At 42.4% G+C, this 20,929-nt stretch overlaps 1 protein-coding gene across 1 annotated transcript in view; it reads left to right on the top strand.

Moving 5' to 3' along the window:
* oxsm (3-oxoacyl-ACP synthase, mitochondrial) overlaps positions 1 to 19,397 on the top strand; it is a 32,461-nt gene extending 13,064 nt beyond the window's left edge. The window contains exon 3 of the mRNA XM_078539060.1: positions 18,967 to 19,397. Coding sequence (XP_078395186.1) covers positions 18,967 to 19,369 — 403 coding nt within the window. The 3' untranslated portion in view covers positions 19,370 to 19,397. The remainder of the gene's footprint in view (positions 1 to 18,966) is intronic.
* The last annotated feature ends 1,532 nt before the right edge of the window (positions 19,398 to 20,929 follow it).

The raw sequence follows: 20,929 nt of genomic DNA, 5'->3' as shown, positions 1-20,929 counted from the left end.
GTTCTTCTAGGTTTAGGTGGTAGAGGTTGCAGGTTTAGAAGGTGCTGTCAAAAGAGCCTTGGTGAGCTGTTGCAGTTTATCTTCTAGGTGGAAGGAGTGAATGTTTTAAGGTGTTGGATGGGGTGCCAATCAAGCTTGCTGCTGTGCCCTGGATGGTGTTGGACCTCTTAAGTATTGTTGGAGCTGCATGCATCCAGGCAAGTGGAGAGCATTCCATTATACTCCTGACTTGTGCATTAGAGATGTCGGATAGGTTTTTGGAAAGTTATGAGGTAAATCATTCATCACAGAATACCCAGTCTCTGACCTGCTCTTGCAGCCACAGTATTTATATGGCTGCTCTGGTTAAGTCCCTGGTCAACGGTAACCCCCAGGATGTTGATAGTGGGGGATTTGACAATGGTAAGGCTATCGAACATCAAGGGGAGATGGTTATATTCTCTCCTGTTGGAGATAGTCATTACTGGGCAATTGTGTGGTATGAATGTTACTTGGTAATTATTAGCTTAAACCTAAATGCTGCATGTGGACATTGACTGCTTTATTATCCAGGAAGTTAGAAAAGGAACTGAAAACTGTGCTTTAGCAGCAAACATCAATATTTGTGACCTTAAGATGGAGGAAAGATCATTGATGAAGTAGCTGAAGGTGTTTGGGCCTAGGACACTACTCTGAGGAACCTTCAGCCAATGAAGATCTTTTTTCCTGATCCCCATTAACTTCAATTTGCCTCCGGCTCCTTGATGCCACACTTGGTCATATGCTGCCTTGATGTCAAATTGATTCACTCACACCCAGCCACTGGAATTCAGCTCTTTTGTCCATATTTGAACCAAGGTTGCGGTGAGGCCCAGAGTCAAGTGACGGAATGCAAACTGAGCATCCACGAGTAGATTATTTCTGAATAAATGCCACTGATAGCACTGTTGACAATCCCTGCCATCTGTTTGTTTGATGATTGAGAGTAGGTTGATGGAGTGGTAATTGGTAATTGAATATGTGGATAGGACATGACTGGGCAATTTTGCACTTTGTCAGGTAGATGCCATTGTTATAGCTATACTGGAACAGCTTGGCCAGAGGTGTGGCTATTTCTGGAAAACAGGTCTTCAGCACTGTTGCTGGGCAGTTGGTGGATCTCAACCTTTCCTGCATCCACTCAACAACTGGTGGAAACTGGCAGAAGAGCCATTTTGTAAAGATATAAACACGGTTCCCACCCTTTTGCTGGGGTTTCCATGGAGGAGAACCTTTGTGGATATTCATGCTTGTTATCTTTATAACCTAACTCTTGTTGGAACTCATTAATCAATGCAGCACCATCTGCCTTTGCTGGGAATCTTCTATATATTCATTAGATTAAGCAGGAAAAATGTCTTGAGTTCTGCATCACTTGTACTGAGGTAACCTAAATAATTGGAGCATGGAGTTCTCTGATTAGAGAAATTGGAAACAGCTAAATGACAACACAAGAAAAGAGTTCATGATTAATATTTGGAAAGTAGTGATTACGTTATTGGAATTTAGTTTCTCTGTGATTGTATGGAGCCATCCTGTCTGAAAGTGTAACATCTATCAAACAAGCAAGTTGTCCAGATGGATTCAAGTATGATTTAATAACACTGATCCCAAATTATTTAAGTGGTCAGTGTGTAATGTTCTCTCCTTCTAATGAGAGCTTTTGGAGAGCAGCTGACATTTTAAATCAGTTGCTGCTTACTGAGATCAACCTGCATATATGCACATGAAACTCTTTCGAGTTATCAACAGTCACAGATTGCAACTCTTTCGAGTACAATCACAGTTCTTGGTTTCCGGGAGTGGGACATGAACCCACAACCCTCTGATTCAAAGGCGAGGGTGCTATATATATGCACATGAATATGCAGACTGCCAGTTCAGAGGAAGATTAATCACCTCTGTCCAGTGAGTTGTTTTAATTAGTGTTAAATACAAAGTTCAGTTAGAGCTGGTTAGCACTGATTACTGTTTATTATTGATCATTGAAACTGCTTCACCGGGCAGTTGAATAAGCTGACATGGGGAATTCTCTGTGAGTTATCTCAGTTCACATATCAGCTTTTCCTCAGAGATGTATTCAAACTTTTGAAACAGCTACAATAACAATGTGCATTTATATAGCACCTTTAGTGCAGTAAAAGTCTTCACAGGAACATTATCAAACAAAATTTGACACCAAGCCACGTGAGACATTAGGGCAGATGTCCAAAACTTGTATAAGGAGCATCGAAACGGAGGACAAAGGGTCAAGATATGGAGAGGTTTAAGGAGGAAATTCCAAAGCTTAAGGCCTCAATGGTTGAAGGCATGGCTGCCAATGGTGAAGCAATTATAATCGGGGATTCACAAGAGGCCAGAATTGGAGGGATGCAGATGCCTCCACCATTGTTCCAGTGGGTCAGACTGCATTCACCGGGTTCCACCCCTTATCTATTTAGTCGTAGCCAGCGAACTAACAGCAGTGGCTACGATTAGCCTTACTGTACCTCTGATGTCCTCCAAGAACTAACTGCGTACCTAGCCAAACTATTCTAGTACAACTAGAACACCAGCTTTTATCTGACAATGTGGACAATTGTCCAAGTATGTCCTGTCCACAAAAAAATTACAGACCTAATCTTGACAATCATTGCCCTATCAGTCTACTCTCCATCATCAGCAAATAGATGGAAGGTGTCGTTGATAGTGCTATCAAGAGGCACCTACTCAGCAACAACCTGCTCAGCAATGCTGCACCAGACCTGCTCGGTCCCAGACCTCATTCCAGCCTTGGTCCAAACATCGACAAAGAACAGAATTCAAGAGGTAAGAGTTGACATCAAGGCATTATTCGACCGACTGTAGCATCAAGGAGCCTTAGCAAAACTGGAGTCAATGGGAATCGGGGGGAAAACTCTCCAATGGTTGGAGTCATACCCAACACAAAGGAAGATGGCTGTGGTTGTTGGAGTTCAATCACCTCAGTCCTGAAATATTGCTGCATGGGTTCCTCAGGGTAGCATCCTGGGCCCAACCATCTTTAGCTGTTTGATCAATGATCTTTCCTCCATCATAGGGCCAGAAGTGAGGATGTTTGCTGATAATTTCAAAATTTTCAGCACCATTCGTGACGTCTCAGATTCTCAAGCAGTCCATGTCCATATGCAGCAAGACTTGGACAACATTTAGTGGCATCAAGGAGCCCTAGCAAAATTGCATTTAATGGAAATCAGGGGAAAACTATACTGCTTGGAGTCATATCTAGCACAAAGCAAGATGGTTGTGGTCTTTGGGAATTCAGCCCAATAATTTTGCTGCAGGGATTCCTCACGATAGTGTCCTAGGCTCAACCAACTTCAGTTGCTTCATCAATCAGCTTTCCTCCAACATAAGGCCTGAAGTGGATGATTTTTTTTTTGCTGATGATTGCACAATGTTCAGTACCATTCTCAACTCCTATACTGAACTAGTCTGTGCCCATAAGCAACAAGACCTGTACAATTATCAGGCTTGGACTGATAATTGGCAAGTAATATTCATGCCACATAAGTGCCAGGCAATGACCATCTACAAAAAGAGAGAACCTAACCATCTCCTCTTGAGATTCACTAACATTACCATTGCTGAATCTCCCACCATCACGAAGGTTACCATTGACCAGAAACTCAATTAGGCCAGCCATATAAATACGCAGCTACAAGGCAGGCCAAAGGCTTGGAATTCTGTGGTGGGTAACTCGCCTCCTGATTCCCCAAATCCTGTCCAACATCGACAAGGTAAGTAGTGCGATGGAAGTGGGAATTCGGTGCAGAAGAGAAAGGAGGATCTTTAGGTAAGGTTTACTGAAGAAGTGCAATTCAGAATAGAGTGCTGAGAGTTGTAATTAAAGGAGTTAGGGAAGGAAGGGAAGGAGGTGTTCTTTTGCTTTCTGCTTTCTAGCTTTCTTAGCCTTCAGGAAGTGGTTGTACTCTGCTGCAGGAGAAGAAGCTAGTTATTTGGTGAGTATCTGGTAAGTGACTAAGGTTTATTCTGTTCCTAAGGTTCAAAATAGTCTAGCAACTGGTAGTAAGGTTAATAAAATTTATAAAAACAAAAATAAAATATATAATTGAATTAAATAATTAATTAGAACATATTAAGGATGTCAGGACAGGTGATGTGTCACAGCTGCAGCTTGTGGGAGCTCCTGGATGCCAGTTTGATCCAGGACAAACACATCTGCAGTAAAGGTTTGAAGTTTGAGCAGCTTCAGCTCAGAGTTTATGAGCTGGAGGCTGAACTACAGACACTGCGATGCACCAGGGAGGGGGAAAGTTACCTGTACCAGGAGGCAGTCACACCTCTTAGGACAGGGTCTTCTGATTTGGTCAGTGGTCAGGGACAGGAGAGTGTGATTGCGAGTGAGGCAGGTCAGGGGACTCTGAGGGCAGGAGCCTCTGCCTTTACAATTGTCCAAAAGGTTTGAGGTTTTTCTCAGCTCGTTTGGATGGGGGGAGGGAGGGGGGGCGGTGCTGCTGCAGGGTGGATGAGCTAACTGGCCATGGCACAGTGGTACGGGAAGCCATTGTACTGGTAGTAGGGGATAGTATAGTCAGAGGGATTGACATCATTCTCTGCAGCAAAAAGCGTGAGTCCTGTCAGCTGTGTTGCCTGCCTGGTGCCAGGGTGTGGAACATCTGCTCGGGGCTGGAGAGGAACTTGCAGTGGGAGGGGGAGGACCCAGTCGTCGTGGTCCCTGAAGGTACCAATGACATAGGCAGGACAAAGAAGGAGGTCCTGCATTGTCAGTTTGAGGACCTAGGCACCAAATTAAGAAGCAGAATCTCAAAGGTCATAATCTCTGGATTATTACCTGAGTCATGTGCAAATTGGCACAGGACAAATCAGATTAGGGAGATGAATGTGTTGCTCAAAGACTGATGTGAGAGAATTGGGTTCCGGTTCGTGGGGCACTGGCACCAGTACTGGGGAAAGTGGGATCTGTACTGTTGGGATGGTCTACACTCGAACCATGCTGAGACTGGTGTTCTTGCAAGCCGCAGAACTAGGGAAGCAGAGAGGGTTTTAAACTAAATAGTGGGGGCAAGGGATCAAGTTTGGGAAGATGTAGTAAATCAAAGAGCAGAGACAAGACAAAAGAAAAAACTTATTACAGGAAATGAAAAACAGACCATGAAAGGAAGGGATAGAGAGTACAAATCTAACAGTAAATCAACAGATGAAACTAGAGGTTACAAAATGAATAAGAGGATAAAACTAAAAGCTCTGTATATCAATGCACGTGGCATTCAAGACAGAACAGATGAACTGAAGCTCGCACAGAAATAAATAATTACGATTTGATAGCCATTACAGAGACATGGCTGCAGGAGGACGTGGATTGGAACCTAAATATTGAAGGATACAGGATATTTATGAAGGACAGGAAGCAAGGAAAAGGTGGAGGGGTGATTCTGTTAGTTAATGATGGTATGAGCACAATAGAGAGGGATGACTTAAATTCAGAAAACCAGGATGTGGAAACGGTTTCGGTAGAGATGAGAAATGATAAAGGTAAGAAGTCACTTGTGGGAATTGTGTACAGGGCCCCTAATAGTAACCACATGGTAGGGTTGAGCATAAAGGAAGAAATAATTGGAGCTTGTCAGAAAGGCATGGCGATAATCATGGGAGATTTTAATTTACATATGGACTGGAAAATTCAGAGGGGCAAAGATAGCCTGGATGAGGAGTACATTGAATGTTTTTGAGATAGTTTCTTAGAGCAGCATGTTCTGGAGCCAACCAGAGAGCAGAACTAGACCTATTATTGTGCAATGAGATGGGTGTAATTAATGATCTCATAGTGAAGGCATCCCTAGGTAGCAGCGACCATAATATGATTGAATTGGACATTCAGTTTGAGGGAGAGAGGAGTGAGTCTGGGACTAAGTTTTTAAACTTAAATAAGAGAACTATATGCGGTATGAAAGCTGAGCTGGCTAAAGTGAATTGGCAAATTAGGTTAAGCGGTAGGTCAATAGAGATACAGTGGCTAATATTTAAGGGGATATTTCAGAATGCATAGAATTGATGCATTCCAACGAGTAAGAAAAAGTCCAAGGGACAGACTCGTCATCCGTGGTTAACTAGAAAGGTTAAACGTAGCATCAAACATAAAGAAAAAGCATATAATTATGCAAAGACAATGTCAAAAGATTGGGCAGAATATAAGGAACAGCAAAAGTGACTAAAAGACTAATAAGGATGGAAAATTTAAGAGTACGAGAGAAAGCTAGCCAGAAATATAAAAACAGATAGTAAGAATTTTTATAAATATTTAAAAAAGAAAGGAGCTAACAAAGTGAGTGTTGGTCCTATAGAAAGTGAGACTGGAGAATTGATAATGGGAAACAAGGAGATGGCAGATGAATTGAACAGGTATTTTGCATCATTTTTCACTATAGAGGATACAAGTAACATCTCAGAAGCAGCTATAAACCAGGAAATGGAAGTGGAGAAGGCAGTCAAGAAAATTACAGTGACCAGAAAAGTGGCACTGAATAAATTGTTGGAGCTGCAGGCTGACAAGAGCCCCGATCCCGATGGACTACATCTTAGGGTCTTAAAAGTAACATGAAATCTGTATTTCATCTACCCCCAATAACCCATCACCCCCTTGCTTACCAAGAATCTATCTACCACTGCCCTAAAAATATTCAAAGACTCTACTTCTACCATCTTTTCAGGAAGAGAGTTCCAAAGACTCACGACCCTCTGAGTGAAAAAATTTTGCCTCATCTCTGTTTTAAATGGACGACCCCTTATTTTTAAGCAGCGACCCCTAGTTCTAGAATCTTCCACAAGAGGAAACATCATCTTCACATCCACCCTGTCAAGACCCCTCAGGATCTTACATGTTTCAATCAAGTCACCTCTTACTCTTCTAAACTCCAGCAGATACAAGCCTAGTCTGTCCAACCTTTCCTCATAAGACAACCCACCCAATTCCAGCTATTAGTCTGGTAAACCTTCTCTGAATTGCTTTCAATGTATTTACATCCTTCCTAAATGAGGTGACCAATACTGTACACAGTACTCCAAATGTGGTCTCACCAATGCCCTGTACAACTGAAGCATAACTTCCATACTTTTGTGTTCAATTCCCCTTGCAATAAATAATGGGATTATATTAGCTTTCCTAATTACTTGCTGTACTTGCACACTAGCCTTTAGTGATAAGTATTTTGCTTATTTATCTTTCAAAATCTGTTGTTATGGCACAGCCAATAATAAATGCTGAGTTGTTCAAATCCCAAAGGGAAACTTGAAACAACTGCCACAACTTGTTTTGCAATTTGTATAAATTTTGAGATGAGTGCCCTGAGTTCAGTAGTAATAAGACCACTAAGTTTTATAGGTTTTTACAAAAGTAGATTAAACATTTACTAATAGAAGAATTGACTTTAAATACATACATAGATCTATAAATTACTACTATGATAATTTCTAAATCCCTTAATCAATCTAGCTCCCAGTTACACTTTCATTAAGGCAACAGTGAGACACATAGATTTTAAAAGACCTAGGCAAAGAAACATGATACCCTGAACAAGTTGATTCCAAGTGAGTTTTCTTCAGTCCTTTTAAGACAGCAGCTTGAGGCATAGATGCTGAAGGCTTTTTCACACACTTGTAAGATCTTAAAAACGCCTTCCCTTACACACAGCCCTTGCTCCTTCTTTATACATATCTTTCTCTTTGAATGCAAATACCCATTGGTTCACTATGTCTTTGGACTTTATCTCCCTGATAATAAAACCCTCTCATAGCACTAAGTTTTACCAGTAATCTTTGGGAAAATTAACACACTGTTTCTAAACTTCACCTGGCTAGGTGACACATTTCACCCCTCCTTTGAAAACAATCCAGCCTGGTTTATTTTCAAATTCAAATATTCCCTTGACACCTATGTTTCTAAACATCCTCATGTTTATCTAATTAACATTTCAAACCTAACCTATGTTCTTAGGTCCAATCACCCAGACTAGCTGCCTCTAATTCAATTAAATCTCACACACATACAGACACATAGACACATCGCACTATTACTCTATTTTACAATAAATTCCAATAATATGAGAATTACTATACAATAATTCTTGACATCTGTGTAATTTATTAGTAATTGTAAGGTTTTATTAGTTAGGTTTACTAGCAGTAGTAAAGCTTATTGGGAGTAGTAGCGTTTATTTATGAATTAATTAAGAAAATTAATTAAAACATGAAGGTGGCAGGGCAGGTTGTGTGTTGTGAATGCAAAATGTGGGAGTTCCTGGACACCTGTGTGATCCAGGACAAATACGTCTGTAGCAAGTGTCTGAGGCTTGAAGAGCTACGGCTCAGATTCATTGAGCTGGAGGCCGAGCTGAAGACACTGCGATGTTTCAGGGAGGGGAAAATTACCTGGACACTTTGTTTCAGGAGGTGATCGAACCTCTTAGGATAGGTTCTTCTGATTTGGTCAGTGGTCAGGGACAGGAGGGTGTGAATGCGAGTGAGGCACGAAAGGGGATTGAGAAGGCAGAAATGCAAGAGCCTCAGCCCTTGCAATTGTCCAACAGTTTTGATGTTCTTGTAGCCGGTTTGGACGAAAGCAGAGGCTGCGGAGTGGATGAGCGAACTGACTATGGCACCATGGTACATAAAGCCATTCAAGTCGGGGGAGTTAATAGGAATATAGTGGTAGTAGGGGTAGTAGTATATTCAGGGGAATTGGCATAGTTCTCTGCAGCCAAGAGCAAGAATTCAGAAGCCTGTGTTGCCTGCCCGGTGCCAGGGTTCGGGACATTTGCTCAGGGCTTGGGAGGAACTTACAGTGGGAGGGGGAGAATTTGTTTGCATTCATTCACGGGATGTGGGTTTTGCTGGCTGGGCAGGATTTACTGCCCATCCCTAGTTGCCACTAAGAAGTGGGTGGTGAGCTGCCTTCTTGAACCACTGCAGTCCATGTCATGTAGACACCCCCACAGTACTGTTAGAATGGGAGTTCCAGGATTTTGACCAAGGGACAGTGAAGGAACAGCGATATACTTCCAAGTCAGGATGGTGAGTGACTTGGAGGGAAACTTCCAGGTGGTAGGTGTTCCCATCTATCTGCTGCCTTTGTCCTTCTAGATGGTAGTGGTTGCGAGTTTGGAAGGTGTTGTCTAAGGAGCCTTGGTGAATTCCTGCAGTGCATCTTGTAGATGCTACATACTGCTGCTACTGTGTATTGGTGGTGGAGGGAGTGAATGTTTGTGGATGTGGTGCCAATAAAGCAGGCTGCTTTGCCCTGCACGGTGTCAAACTTCTTGAGTGTTGTGGGAGCTGCACTCATCCAGGCAAATGGGGAGTATTCCATCACATTCCTGACGTGTGCCTTGCAGATGATGGACAGGCTTTGGGGATTCAGGAGGTGAGTTACTTGTCGCAGGATTCCTAGCCTCTGACCTGCTCTTGTAGCCACAGTATTTATACGGCTAGTCCAGTTCAGTTTCTAGTCAATGGTAACCCGCAGGATGTTGTTAGTGGGGGATTCAGCGATGGTAATGCCAGTGAACGTCAAGGGGCGATGGTTAGATTCTCTCTTGTTGGAGATGGTCATTGCCTGGCACTTGGGCGGCGCGATTGTTACTTGCCACTTGTCAGCCCAAGCCTGGATATTGTCCAGGCCTTGCTGCATTTGGACATGAACTGCTTCAGTATCTGAGGAGTCACGAATGGTACTGAACATTGTGCAATCATCAGTGAACATCCCCACTTCTGATCTTACGACGGAAGGAAGGTCATTGATGAAGCAGCTGAAGATGGTTGTGCTGAGGACATTACCCTGAGGAACTCCTGCAGTGATGTCCTGGAGTTGAGACGACTGACCTCCAACAACCACAACCATCTTCCTTTGTGCTAGGTAGGACTCCAACCAGTGGAGAGTTTTCCACCTGATTCCCATTGACTGCAATTTCGCTAGGGCTCCTTGATACCACACTCTGTCAAATGCGGCCTTGATTCTCACCACACTTCAGGAGTTCAGCTCTTTTATCCATGTTTGAACAAAGGCTGTAATGAGGTCAGGAGCTGAGTGGCCCTGGCAGAACCCAAACTGGACTTCAGTGAGCAGGTTATTGCTAAGCTTGATAGTACTGTTGGTGACCCCCTCCATTACTTTACTGGTGATAGAGAGTAGACTGATGGGGTGGTAATTGGCTGGTTGGATTTGTCCTGCTTTTTGTGTACAGGACATACCTGGGCAATTTTCCACCTAGCCAGTTAGTTGCCAGTTTTATAGCTGTACTGGAACAGCTTGGCTAGAGACGCAGCAAATTCTGGAGCATAAGCCTTCCACTACTATTGCCAGGCCCCACAGCCTTTGCAGAATCCAGTGCCTTCAGCCACTCCTTGATATCACGTAGAATGAATCGAAGTGGCTGAAGACTGGCATCTGTGATGCTGGGGACCTCCAGTGGAGGCCGAGATGGATCAACCACTTGGCACTTCTGGCTGAAGATTGTTGCAAATGCTTCAGCCTCATCTTTTGCACTGATGTGCTGGGCTCCTCCATCATTGAGGATGGGAATATTTGTGGCACCTCCTCCTCCAGTGAGTTGTTTAATTGTCCACCCCCATTCACGACTGGATGTGGCAGGACTGCAGAGCTTATATCTGAACTATTGGTTGTGGTATCGCTTAGCTCTGTCTATCACTTGCTGCTTATGCTGTTTGGTACGCAAGTAGTCCTGTTTTATAGCTTCACCAGGTTAACATTTCATTTTTAAGTTTGCCTGGTGCTGTTCCTGGCATGCTGTCCTGCACACTTCATTGAGCAAAGGTTGATCCCCTGGCTTGACGATAATGGTAGAGTGGGTGATATGCCGGGCCCTGGGGTTACAGACTGTGTTTGAGTACAGACTGTGTTCAAATACAATTCTCCTGCTGCTGATGGCCCACAGTGTCTCATGGCTGCCCAGTCTTGAGTTGCTAGATCTGTTCGAAATCTATCCCATTTAGCACAGTGGTAGTGCTATACAACACGATGGAGGTTATCCTCAATGTGAAGGCGGGCCTTCGTCTCCAGAAGGACTGTGCGGTGGTCACTCCTACCGATACTGTCATGGACAGATGCATCTGTGGCAGGCAGGTTGGCGAAAATGAAGTCAAGTATGTTTTCCCCTCTTGTTGGCTCCCTCACCACCTGCTGCAGACCCAACCTAGCAGCTGTGTCCTTTAGGACTCAGCCAGCTTGGTCAGTGGTGGTGCTACCGAACCACTCTTGGCGATGGACATTGAAGTCCCCCACCCAGAGTACATTCTGTGCTCTTGCCACCCTCAGTGCTTCCTCCAAGTGATGTTCAACATGGAGGAGCACTGATTCATCAGCTGAGGGAGGGCGGTACGTGGTAATCAGCAGGAGGTTTCCTTGCCCATGTTTGACCTGATGCCATGAGACTTCATGGAGTCCGAAGTCAATGTTGAAGATTCCTAGAGCAACTCCTTTCCCACTGTGCTGCCACCTCTGTTGGCCCTGCCCTGTCAGTGGGACAGGACATACCCAGGCATGGTGATGGTGGTGTCTGGGATATTATCTGTAAGGTATGGTTCCGTGAGGATGACTATGTCAGGCTGTTGCTTGACTAGCCCGTGAGACAGCTCTCCTAATTTTGGCACTAGCCCCCAGATGTTAGTAAGGAGGACTTTGCAGGGTCGACAGAGCTGAGGTTGCCGTTGTCGTTTCCTTTACCCAGGTCGATGCTGGGTGGTCCGTCTGGTTTCATTCTTTTTTATTTTGAGACTTTGTAGTGGTTTGATACAACCGAGTGGCTTGCTAGGTCATTTCACAGGGCATTGAAGAGTCAGCTAGATTGCTGTGGGTCTGGAGTCACATGTAGGCCAGGCCAGCTAAGGATGGCAGATTTTCTTCCCTAAACGACGTCAGTGAACCAGATGGGTTCAGTTGTCCAGTTGTCTGTAAGAATCCAGGTGTCATGGTCAACATAGGTACCAACAACATAGGTAGGACTGGGAAAAGGGTAAAAGCAAAATACTGCAGAAGCAGGAAATCTGAAACAGAAACAGAAAATGCTGGAAAAACTCATCAGGCCTGACAGCATCTGTGGAGAGAGAAATGGAGTTAACACTTCAAGTCCATATGACCCTTCTGTTTTGAGGGGGCATGAGCAGCTAGTGGCTTAATTAAAAAGCAGAACCTGGACTATTACTGGAGCCACGAGCAAATTGGCATAGCGTAAATCAGATTGTCATTTGGTAGTACAGAACTTGAGTATTGCTGAAAAAGGAGACTTTTTTGTCGAAGATTTTCATCTTGCACTCATCAGGACAATTCACAAGAATACCAAATGTAAAGGAAATGAGAAGAGAATGCTGATTGGTTGGCAAGTAGACTCTGGTAGTAGCATTGTCATAGAGAATCCACTAGTTGATGGTGACTGACAGTTAACTGCCAAGCATTGTTTGATATTTAAATCAGGAAGCTTGACTCTGATTGGTCAAGGCGTTGCCCTGAGGAATGAACCAATGAATGGCTGTCACTTATTTTGTTTAGCTGAAACAGGTGCAATGTGCGTACATATTCTTTTTGTCTGCAAAGAACAACGCCTTGTGTATTAATAAATGTAGCTTCCAGTACACACAGATGCGACACTGACTGCCCGACTGACAATCTTAAATTGCTTGTCAGCATAATTTTTAGTACACTGAGAATTATTTAGCAAATGTCCAATTGCAGAATCACATCTAATGTTGGACACTGTTTTGAGTTTTGCAAGCATGGCCTGGTTGGGTACAGTCTGTACCTTGCTCGTTGCGAACAACGGAAGGGATATGATGTTTGGTACAATCTGCCAGTCTTTGAGATATACAGCCTACATACCTAGCATCACACTGACACTGAAATTCATTTACTACATTCCTCATTTGTATGATAGGCAGAACGTCTTTTTGGCTTGATGGCAGCATCCTGTTACTGGCAAAAACCACTTGTGTTGTTATTGCCTAGTAGCAGCGTGAAACAGCTAGCTTCACCTTTTGCTCAAATTTTTGAGATACCTTGCCCTTCCAGGCTAATCTGAGGTAGACTGGGCACTTTTCAGGGCTGAAAACGACGGTCTTAGACCCGTTCATGAGTTTGCGCGATATACAGCACAAATGATCTGATCAGGATAGCCATTACCCTGCAGGATGCCTTTGATGCATGCTATTTTGGCATCAATCTTCCAAGGTGAGCAAATGGCTCGGGGCCCTATTTACCAGGTTGCCGATAAAGCCAATCTTAAATTGCATGGAACTATAAGATTTCCCAATCTGTATGTTGACCAGTGAAGATAGTCTTGCGGTACACCATGGTAGAGCGCACCCTTGCAGATTTCAGAGTCCTCTTGCGACCAATCAGCACTCTCTTTTCAGACAGTATAAATTGTTGTTCTCTTTACATTTAGTATTCTTGTGAATTGTCCTCATGAGTGTAAGATGAAAAACTTCGACAAAAAATGTATTTGTTTTTAGCAGTAAATCAGATTAGAGTTTTAAATGTGTAGCTCAAAGATTGGTGTGGAAGAAATGGGTTTCAATTCCTGGGGCACTGGCACCAGTACTAGGGAAAGTGGGAGGTGTACAGCTGGGGCAATCTTCACCTGAACTGTGCTGGGAGCAGTGTTCTGGTGCATTGCATAACTAGAGGGGGCTTTAAACTAAATAGTGGGTGTGAGCGATCAAGTGAGGGAAGATGTGATCAATTAAAGAGAGGACAAGCCAAGAGAACAGGGTGGCAACAAGGGAAATGATAATCAGAGCTTGCCAAGAAGGGACAGATCATATAAACTTAAGAGTGCTCCAGCAGATAAGGCTAGAGGTTATGAAAATAGTAATTGACAGTTCAAATGGAAACAAATATGTATGACCTGATATCCATTACAGAAATGTGGCTGCAAGATGACACAAGATGGGTCCTGAATACTCAAGGGCACATGACATTCCGGAAGGACAGGAAGCTAGGAAAAGGTGGAGGGCTAGCCTTGTTATTTAGGGATGACATTTGTACATTAGAGAGAGATGAATTTAGTTCTAAGGATCAAGATGTAGGATCAATTTGGGCAGAGATAAGAAACAGTAAAGGTAGGGAGTCACTTGTGGGAGAGTCTATAGCCCCCCCCCCCTAATAGTAACCACAATGTATGATAAGATATACAGGAAGAAATAATGGGGGCTTGTGAAAAATGTACAATGATAATCATGGGTGATTTTAATCTACATATGGATTAGACAAATCAGATTGGCAAAGGTAGCATGGAAGCTGAGTTCACGGAGTGTTTTCAGGACAGTTTCTCAGATGATCACATTCTAGAGCCAACCAGAGAGCAGGCTATTTTAAACTTGGTAATGTGCAATGAGGCAGGATTAATTAATGACCTCATAGTAAAGGAAATCCTAGGCGGCAGTGATCATAACTTGATTGAATTTCACATTCAGAATGAGGGAGAGAAGAGTGGATCTAAGACTAGTGTTTTAAACTTAAATAAAGACTGTTGTGGGGGGTACAAAGACAGAGCTGGCTAAACTGAACTGGGAAATTATGTTAAGAGATAGGTCAGTAGAGATGCATAGAATCGTGGAAAGTGAACGTCACAGGAAGAGTCCACTTGGCCTATCGTGTCTGTGCCAGGATGCAGTGGCAGACATTTAAGAGACACTTCATAATACTCAGCGAAGATACCTTCCAGTGAGAAAGGTAAACTTTAGGGGCAGGATTTTTGGGTCATCAGGCCAATTAATGGCCAGCCAGCATGAAAGGTGCACTGAAAGGCTCAGCCTTGCCGCAGTTGGGGCGGGAGGAGAGCGAACGCTGAAGTCAACATTGGCACAGGGGAGCGCGAAATGAAAACTCCCTGAAGGCAGAGAGCTGCCTCAGGGAGCTGAGCAATTTAAAACCAAGAAAGATGGATGTAAAAATGCAGCAAAAAATGTCCACTCTTCAGACTCACTCGCCTAAACATATAGATAATAAAAACTCTGCCCAAACATTTTTATTTTTTAAAATTGACATCAGAAACCTCATCCCGCCCTTGGATGAGGTATCCTCAAAAATCCAAAGGCCGTCTGGCCTATTTGCCCACCCGCCAACCGTAATGTTGGATGGACAGCAAAAATTCACCGCTAATTGAAACTTTAATGGCCTTAACAGGCCTGTTAATTGTCAGGGGCATGCTGCCAACTAACACGTGTGCCCACCGACTGAAATATCGCACATTGGGACGCACGCCCAACTTCACTGCGTACTATTTTACACCCAATCGGGTCAGACGTGCACCCACATGTGGGACGTAAAATTCTGCTCTAGGCGTAGGACACACATTCCTGGCTAAATAAGGAAGTTAAAGATAGTATCAAATTGAATGAAAAGGTGTACAATTCTGTGAAGATTAGTGGCTGGTCAAAAGGTTGGACAGAATGTAAAAAACAGCAAAGAATAATTAAAAGAATAATAAGAAAGGAGAAATTAGTGTATGAGAGAAAGCAAGCTAGAAATACAAAAACATATTAAGAGTTTCTACAGGTATTTAAAAAGGAAAAGCATAAGTAAACTGAGTGTTAGTCCTTTAGATTATGAGTTTGGGGAATTAATAATGGAAAATAAGGAAATGACGGATGAATTGAACAGATATTTTGCAGCAGTCTCACTGTAGAGGACACAAATAACATCACAGAAATAATTCTGCATCAAGAGGTGTAAGGGAGGGAGGAAATTAAAACAATTCCAATCACCAGGGAAAGGATACTGACAAAATAATTAGAATTAAAACTGACAAGTCCCCAGGTCCAGATGGACTTCATCCTCGGGTCTTAAAAGAAATGGCTGCTGAGATGGCAGATGCATTGGTTGTAATTTTCCAAAATTCCCTAGATTCTGGAAAGGTCCCATTACATCGGAAATAACGAATGTAACACCTCTATTCAAGAAAGGAGGCAGACAAAGTAGGAAACTACAGGCCAGTTAGCTTAAGATCTGTCAGGGAAAATGCTGGAATCTATTATTAAGGAAGGAGGATATAGAAAATTTCAATGCAGTCAGGCAGAGCCAACATGGTTTGGTGAAAGAGAAATTATGTTTGACTAATTTGTTCGAGTTCCTTGAGGAAGTAACAGGCAACGTGGATAAAGGGGAACCTATGGATGTGTAGTTAGACTTTCAGAAGGCATTTGACAAGATGCTGCCTCAAAGGTAACGACACAAAGTAAGAGCTCATGGCGTAGAGGGTAACATCATGGAAAGAGGATTAGTTAGCTAACAGAAAACAGAGTAGGCATAAAAAGGCCATTTTTGGGTTGGAAAGATGTAACAAGTGGAGTGCCACAGGGATCAGTGCTGGGGTCTGAACTATTTAGAATCTATATCAATGACTTGATGGGACTAAATTTGCTGATGACACACATATAGGTAGGAAAGTAACTTGAAAGGAGGACACTAGGAGTCTTTTTTTCATTCACGGGATGTGGGTGTCACTGGCTAGAGCAGCATTTATTGCTCATCCCTAATTGCTCTTGAAAAGGTGACGATGCACTGCCTTCTTGAACTGCTGCAGTCTATGTGGTGTAGGTACACCCACAGTGCTGTTAGGGAAGGAGTTCCAGGATTTTGACCCAGCGACAGTGAAGGAACGGCGATATATTTCCAAGTCAGGATGGTGAGTGGCTTGGAGGGAAACTTCCAGGTGGTAGTGTTCCCATAGATCTGCTGCCCTTGTCCTTCCAGATGATAGTGGTTGTGGATTTGGAAGGTGCTGTCTAAGGAACCTTGTTGAGACCCTGCAGTGCATCTTGTAGATGGTACACAGTGCTGCTACTGTGCGTCAGTGGTGGAGGGAATGAATGTTTGTGGATGTGGTGCCAATCAAGTGGGTGCTTTGTCCTGGATGGTGTCAAACTTCTTGAGTGTTGTTGGAGCTGCACTCATCCAGGCATGTGGAGAATATTCCATCACATTCCTGTCTGTTTTTGCTCTTGCTATTTAATTTTACTTAATAGCCTATAGCCTGAGAAGCGCACTTTGTCAGATTTTTATTTAAGAACATAAGAAATAGGAGCAAGATTAGGCCACGTGGCCTACTGAATTTGCTCCAGCATTCAACATGACCATGGCTGAACATCTACATCAACCCCACTCCTTGGTGCCCAAAAAATCTATTGATACACTCATCTTCTAAACATTCGCAGCCCTCTGGGGTAGATGATTCCAAAATTTGACACCCCTTTAAGTGACGAAACTTCTCATCTCAGTCCTAAATGGCTGACCCTTGTTCTTGACTTGGCAGCTAGACTCTCATCATGACAAGTCTGTTAAGACTTTTATATATTTCAGTGAGGTACCCAGAATTCAAATTCACAACAGTTCAGATTGGGTTCAACTCTTGCTTTCTGGAACATTTTCCCAGGTATCCAGTAACATCCCCCATACACTACTAAACCTGTTATGATATGGCAGGTGGTATATGCCAGGCTCACCAAATCCAAAAGGGAAACTTGGCCACACTATCACGATTTTGCAATTTGTATTTATTATGAGAAGGCTGGTGCATTGAAGTCAGAAGTAATGAGCCCACTGCCACCTTTAGAGATTTTAAAGATTAAATTAAAACATTTATTAACAAAAGAAGAAAAAACTTAAACACACACAAGATTACAGTTACTCAGTTATAACAGTTCCCAAAATTTCTACTTAACCAGACTCCCAACTACACACCCCCTTTAAGGCAACCGTCCAAATAGATTCCAAATTTATAAAGTCATCCAGCAATATTACCACAAGCACCCACTGGACAATGGACTTCCAAAGACTTTTAACACAACTTTGGTTACTGGAACAGCAAACTTCTCCAGGGTGGCTAGACATTTTTTCCCCAAGTCTGTTTCACAAAGTCACCTTTCAAGATCTCATACAGCCACACCTTACACAGCCTTCCATCCTTCATTAAATATATTTCTGCATTTTTGATCTGTAAATCCCATTGTTTCAACTTGTCTTTAGAAGTTACTTTTCCCTGAATATACCAATCTTTCATGTTACCATTATGGCCAGTGCTTTTGGGAAAAATCAACATAATAACCTTGCTTTGTTTATCTTGCCAGTTGTAAACATTGTCCTTCTGAAAATCAAACACCTCAATTTATCTAAAAATGCACATTTCATTCACACCATCTCTGCTGAGACCTCACCCTAATTTACTCATCTCCATTTCAAATGCCTGTTTTACACCTCACTTCTTTGATAATTTAAACGTTGCAGTCTAGCCACCTCTAGTTTAATTAAATTAGCCACACACACAGAACCATACACACACACACACACATAAGTCTGCTTTAAGTATCCCACAGTCATATTAGGAAAGGTTTGATAGTTCCTATCAAATCTGACATTTGTTTGTCAATCAGAGAGACTATGAGGCATCTTATATTATTTTAATTAATCAGTCATACAATAGGCTGATTGTTTACCCCAGACATACTATATTATGGAATACTGGTTTGCGGGAACCAAGGACTGCCAATGGGAGTGGACATTTACGCTGGGTATGAGGAAAAATGTTTGGTGAGTGCCTGAATCATGACAGTCACGAACAGTTAGTTTATGAAAACCCTTTGCAGTGCCAATTAAACTAATACAATACGATTTTAAGGGGGCATTAAAGTACGGCACATTGATTAGTGCCACAATTTATAACCTACATTACAGTGCTTAATGATAAATAAAAAGCATACCTACTGGGAAAATATAGCAGGTCCAGAAGCATCTTGGAGAGAAATACAGATTAACATTCCACTAGTGAGCCTTTATCAAATGCATACCATTTCATGCATTCCCTTGTAGGTTAATGTTTTTATTTAATCTTGGTTGAGGCTTATGTGAATGTAATTTTGTATTAACTGTGTGATTTTTCTCAGGTGTATGTCTGCTGCAATGAATGATGCTGGAGTAACACCAGAGGATATTACATATATCAATGCCCATGCCACATCCACACCACTAGGGGATGCAGCTGAGAATCAAGCCATCAAGAGATTGTTTAAAGAGCATTCACAATTCCTTGCTGTTTCTTCCACTAAAGGAGCTACTGGTCATCTCCTGGGGGCAGCTGGAGCCATAGAAACTGCATTCACAGCACTGGCTTGCTTTCATGGGATCTTCCCTCCTACTGTGAATCTTGACAAGACAGACTCAGATTTTGATTTGAATTATGTCCCTATGATAGCTCAAGAGTGGAAAACTTCAATAAGACGTATTGCACTGACTAATTCATTTGGATTTGGAGGCACTAATGCAACACTCTGCTTGGGGAGTGTCTAATTATTTTTATAATAAATAATTGAAAGTTTGTGCTGCCTAGCTGTACATTTGGGAAAGCACATAACATCATAAAAAGCTGCAAGTGGCCAGTCCATATGTGTCTACCAAAGGAACTCCACCATCATGACATAAAGACATGTTAACAGTACTAATTAGCAATGCTGTCCTATATAGCTTCATTTATTTTCTCACTGGCAGCAGCAGAAATCTTCATCCATGAACCAGTAAGGCTAAAAATGAGTTTAATGCTTCATGTTTATTATAAGGACATTTTTATTAAAACCTATGGGTGAAATTTGTAGGTTTAAAAAAATTCATATTGAATGTTGTTTTGAGAGTGAGGGATGTCTGATCTGTGGAATGAAACACTTTCTTAACTTGGATATCAAGCACTTTCAGGTCAGGTATGTTGCATCTACCGACACAGCAAAGCACCCTCTGTCCTGCTTAGCAATGTGCTGCTGCCCCAAACTTGGGAGCCACCTAGCTGCACTAGATCAGTACATTTCAATTCCCTCATCAACCATCATAACTTTTCACTCTTTAAGAAAGATGACCAATTTAGTAGCAAATTAATTGCAGATTTGTCCTGTGGGTATACACCCACTTAGAAGTTAGTTGCCTAAACTCATTTCACATTTATAAGATCCCGTCGTCTAGAATTTGCCCAAAATGAGTTATGATGCTGTTGAGCTTTTTAAAAAAACCTCACATCCATCTGTGGGCTAGAGGGAGTCAAAGGTTTCCTTGGTCTGCTCGTTTGCATTCCTGTTGCTGCAGTTATCAGTGTCAAACCTGTGTAAGCAAATGAACATGGTCATGCAGCCTGTAAAGAAAGTTCAGCCTCCATTCTTCAACAGCAGACTGGAAAGCAGTGGGAAACTTCAAATAAAATCAGAAAATGCTGTAAGTGTGTAGTAGGTCAGGCAGCATCTGTGGAGAAAAATAGAGTTAACATTTCACATTGTCCAAAACTTTAATAACTTCACTGCATAGTTTATGAATATTTTTATAGAATAATAATAATTTAAGTGGTATTTGTTCCTAGATTGCAGTGGGACAAGGACCCATCCAGAAGAACACAAAACTGCAGAAAAAAATTGTATAGAGTGAACAGAATGGAACTTAAGAGAAGATATCACAAAGGATTCAGTAGGTGGCTGATATGGATAAGCCTTTGATGCTGGTAAATGGCAATTTCTTTCCATTGCCACTGAAGTTGGGTGTAGGTTGGTGGCCAGAATTTTCTCAGGTGGGGTGTCTCAAGGTATGGCCTGTTGGACTTGTTCCTGCACCCTTAAACTCAGATTTATTTTTGGACTGTAAGTTGCCAGAAGTGTGAGCTGATATTGATGCAATGAGGGCAACAGGACATTTGGATGTTGGAAAACAACTGGACAATGTGGTGTCTCCTTAACCAATGAGATTTAGGTATTGTGAAAATAATAGCAGAAAGAGGGTGAATAAGAATCAGAAAGACTTGTATTTATGTAGTGCTTTTCACAATCACCGGATGTCACAGAGTGCTTTCCAGCTAATGAAATGCTTTTTTTGAAATGT

This window comes from Cetorhinus maximus, chromosome 3 (assembly GCF_964194155.1).
Source record: "Cetorhinus maximus chromosome 3, sCetMax3.hap1.1, whole genome shotgun sequence".
Classification (NCBI taxonomy): Eukaryota; Metazoa; Chordata; class Chondrichthyes; order Lamniformes; family Cetorhinidae; genus Cetorhinus; species Cetorhinus maximus.
This window is presented reverse-complemented; position numbering and strand designations above follow the sequence as displayed.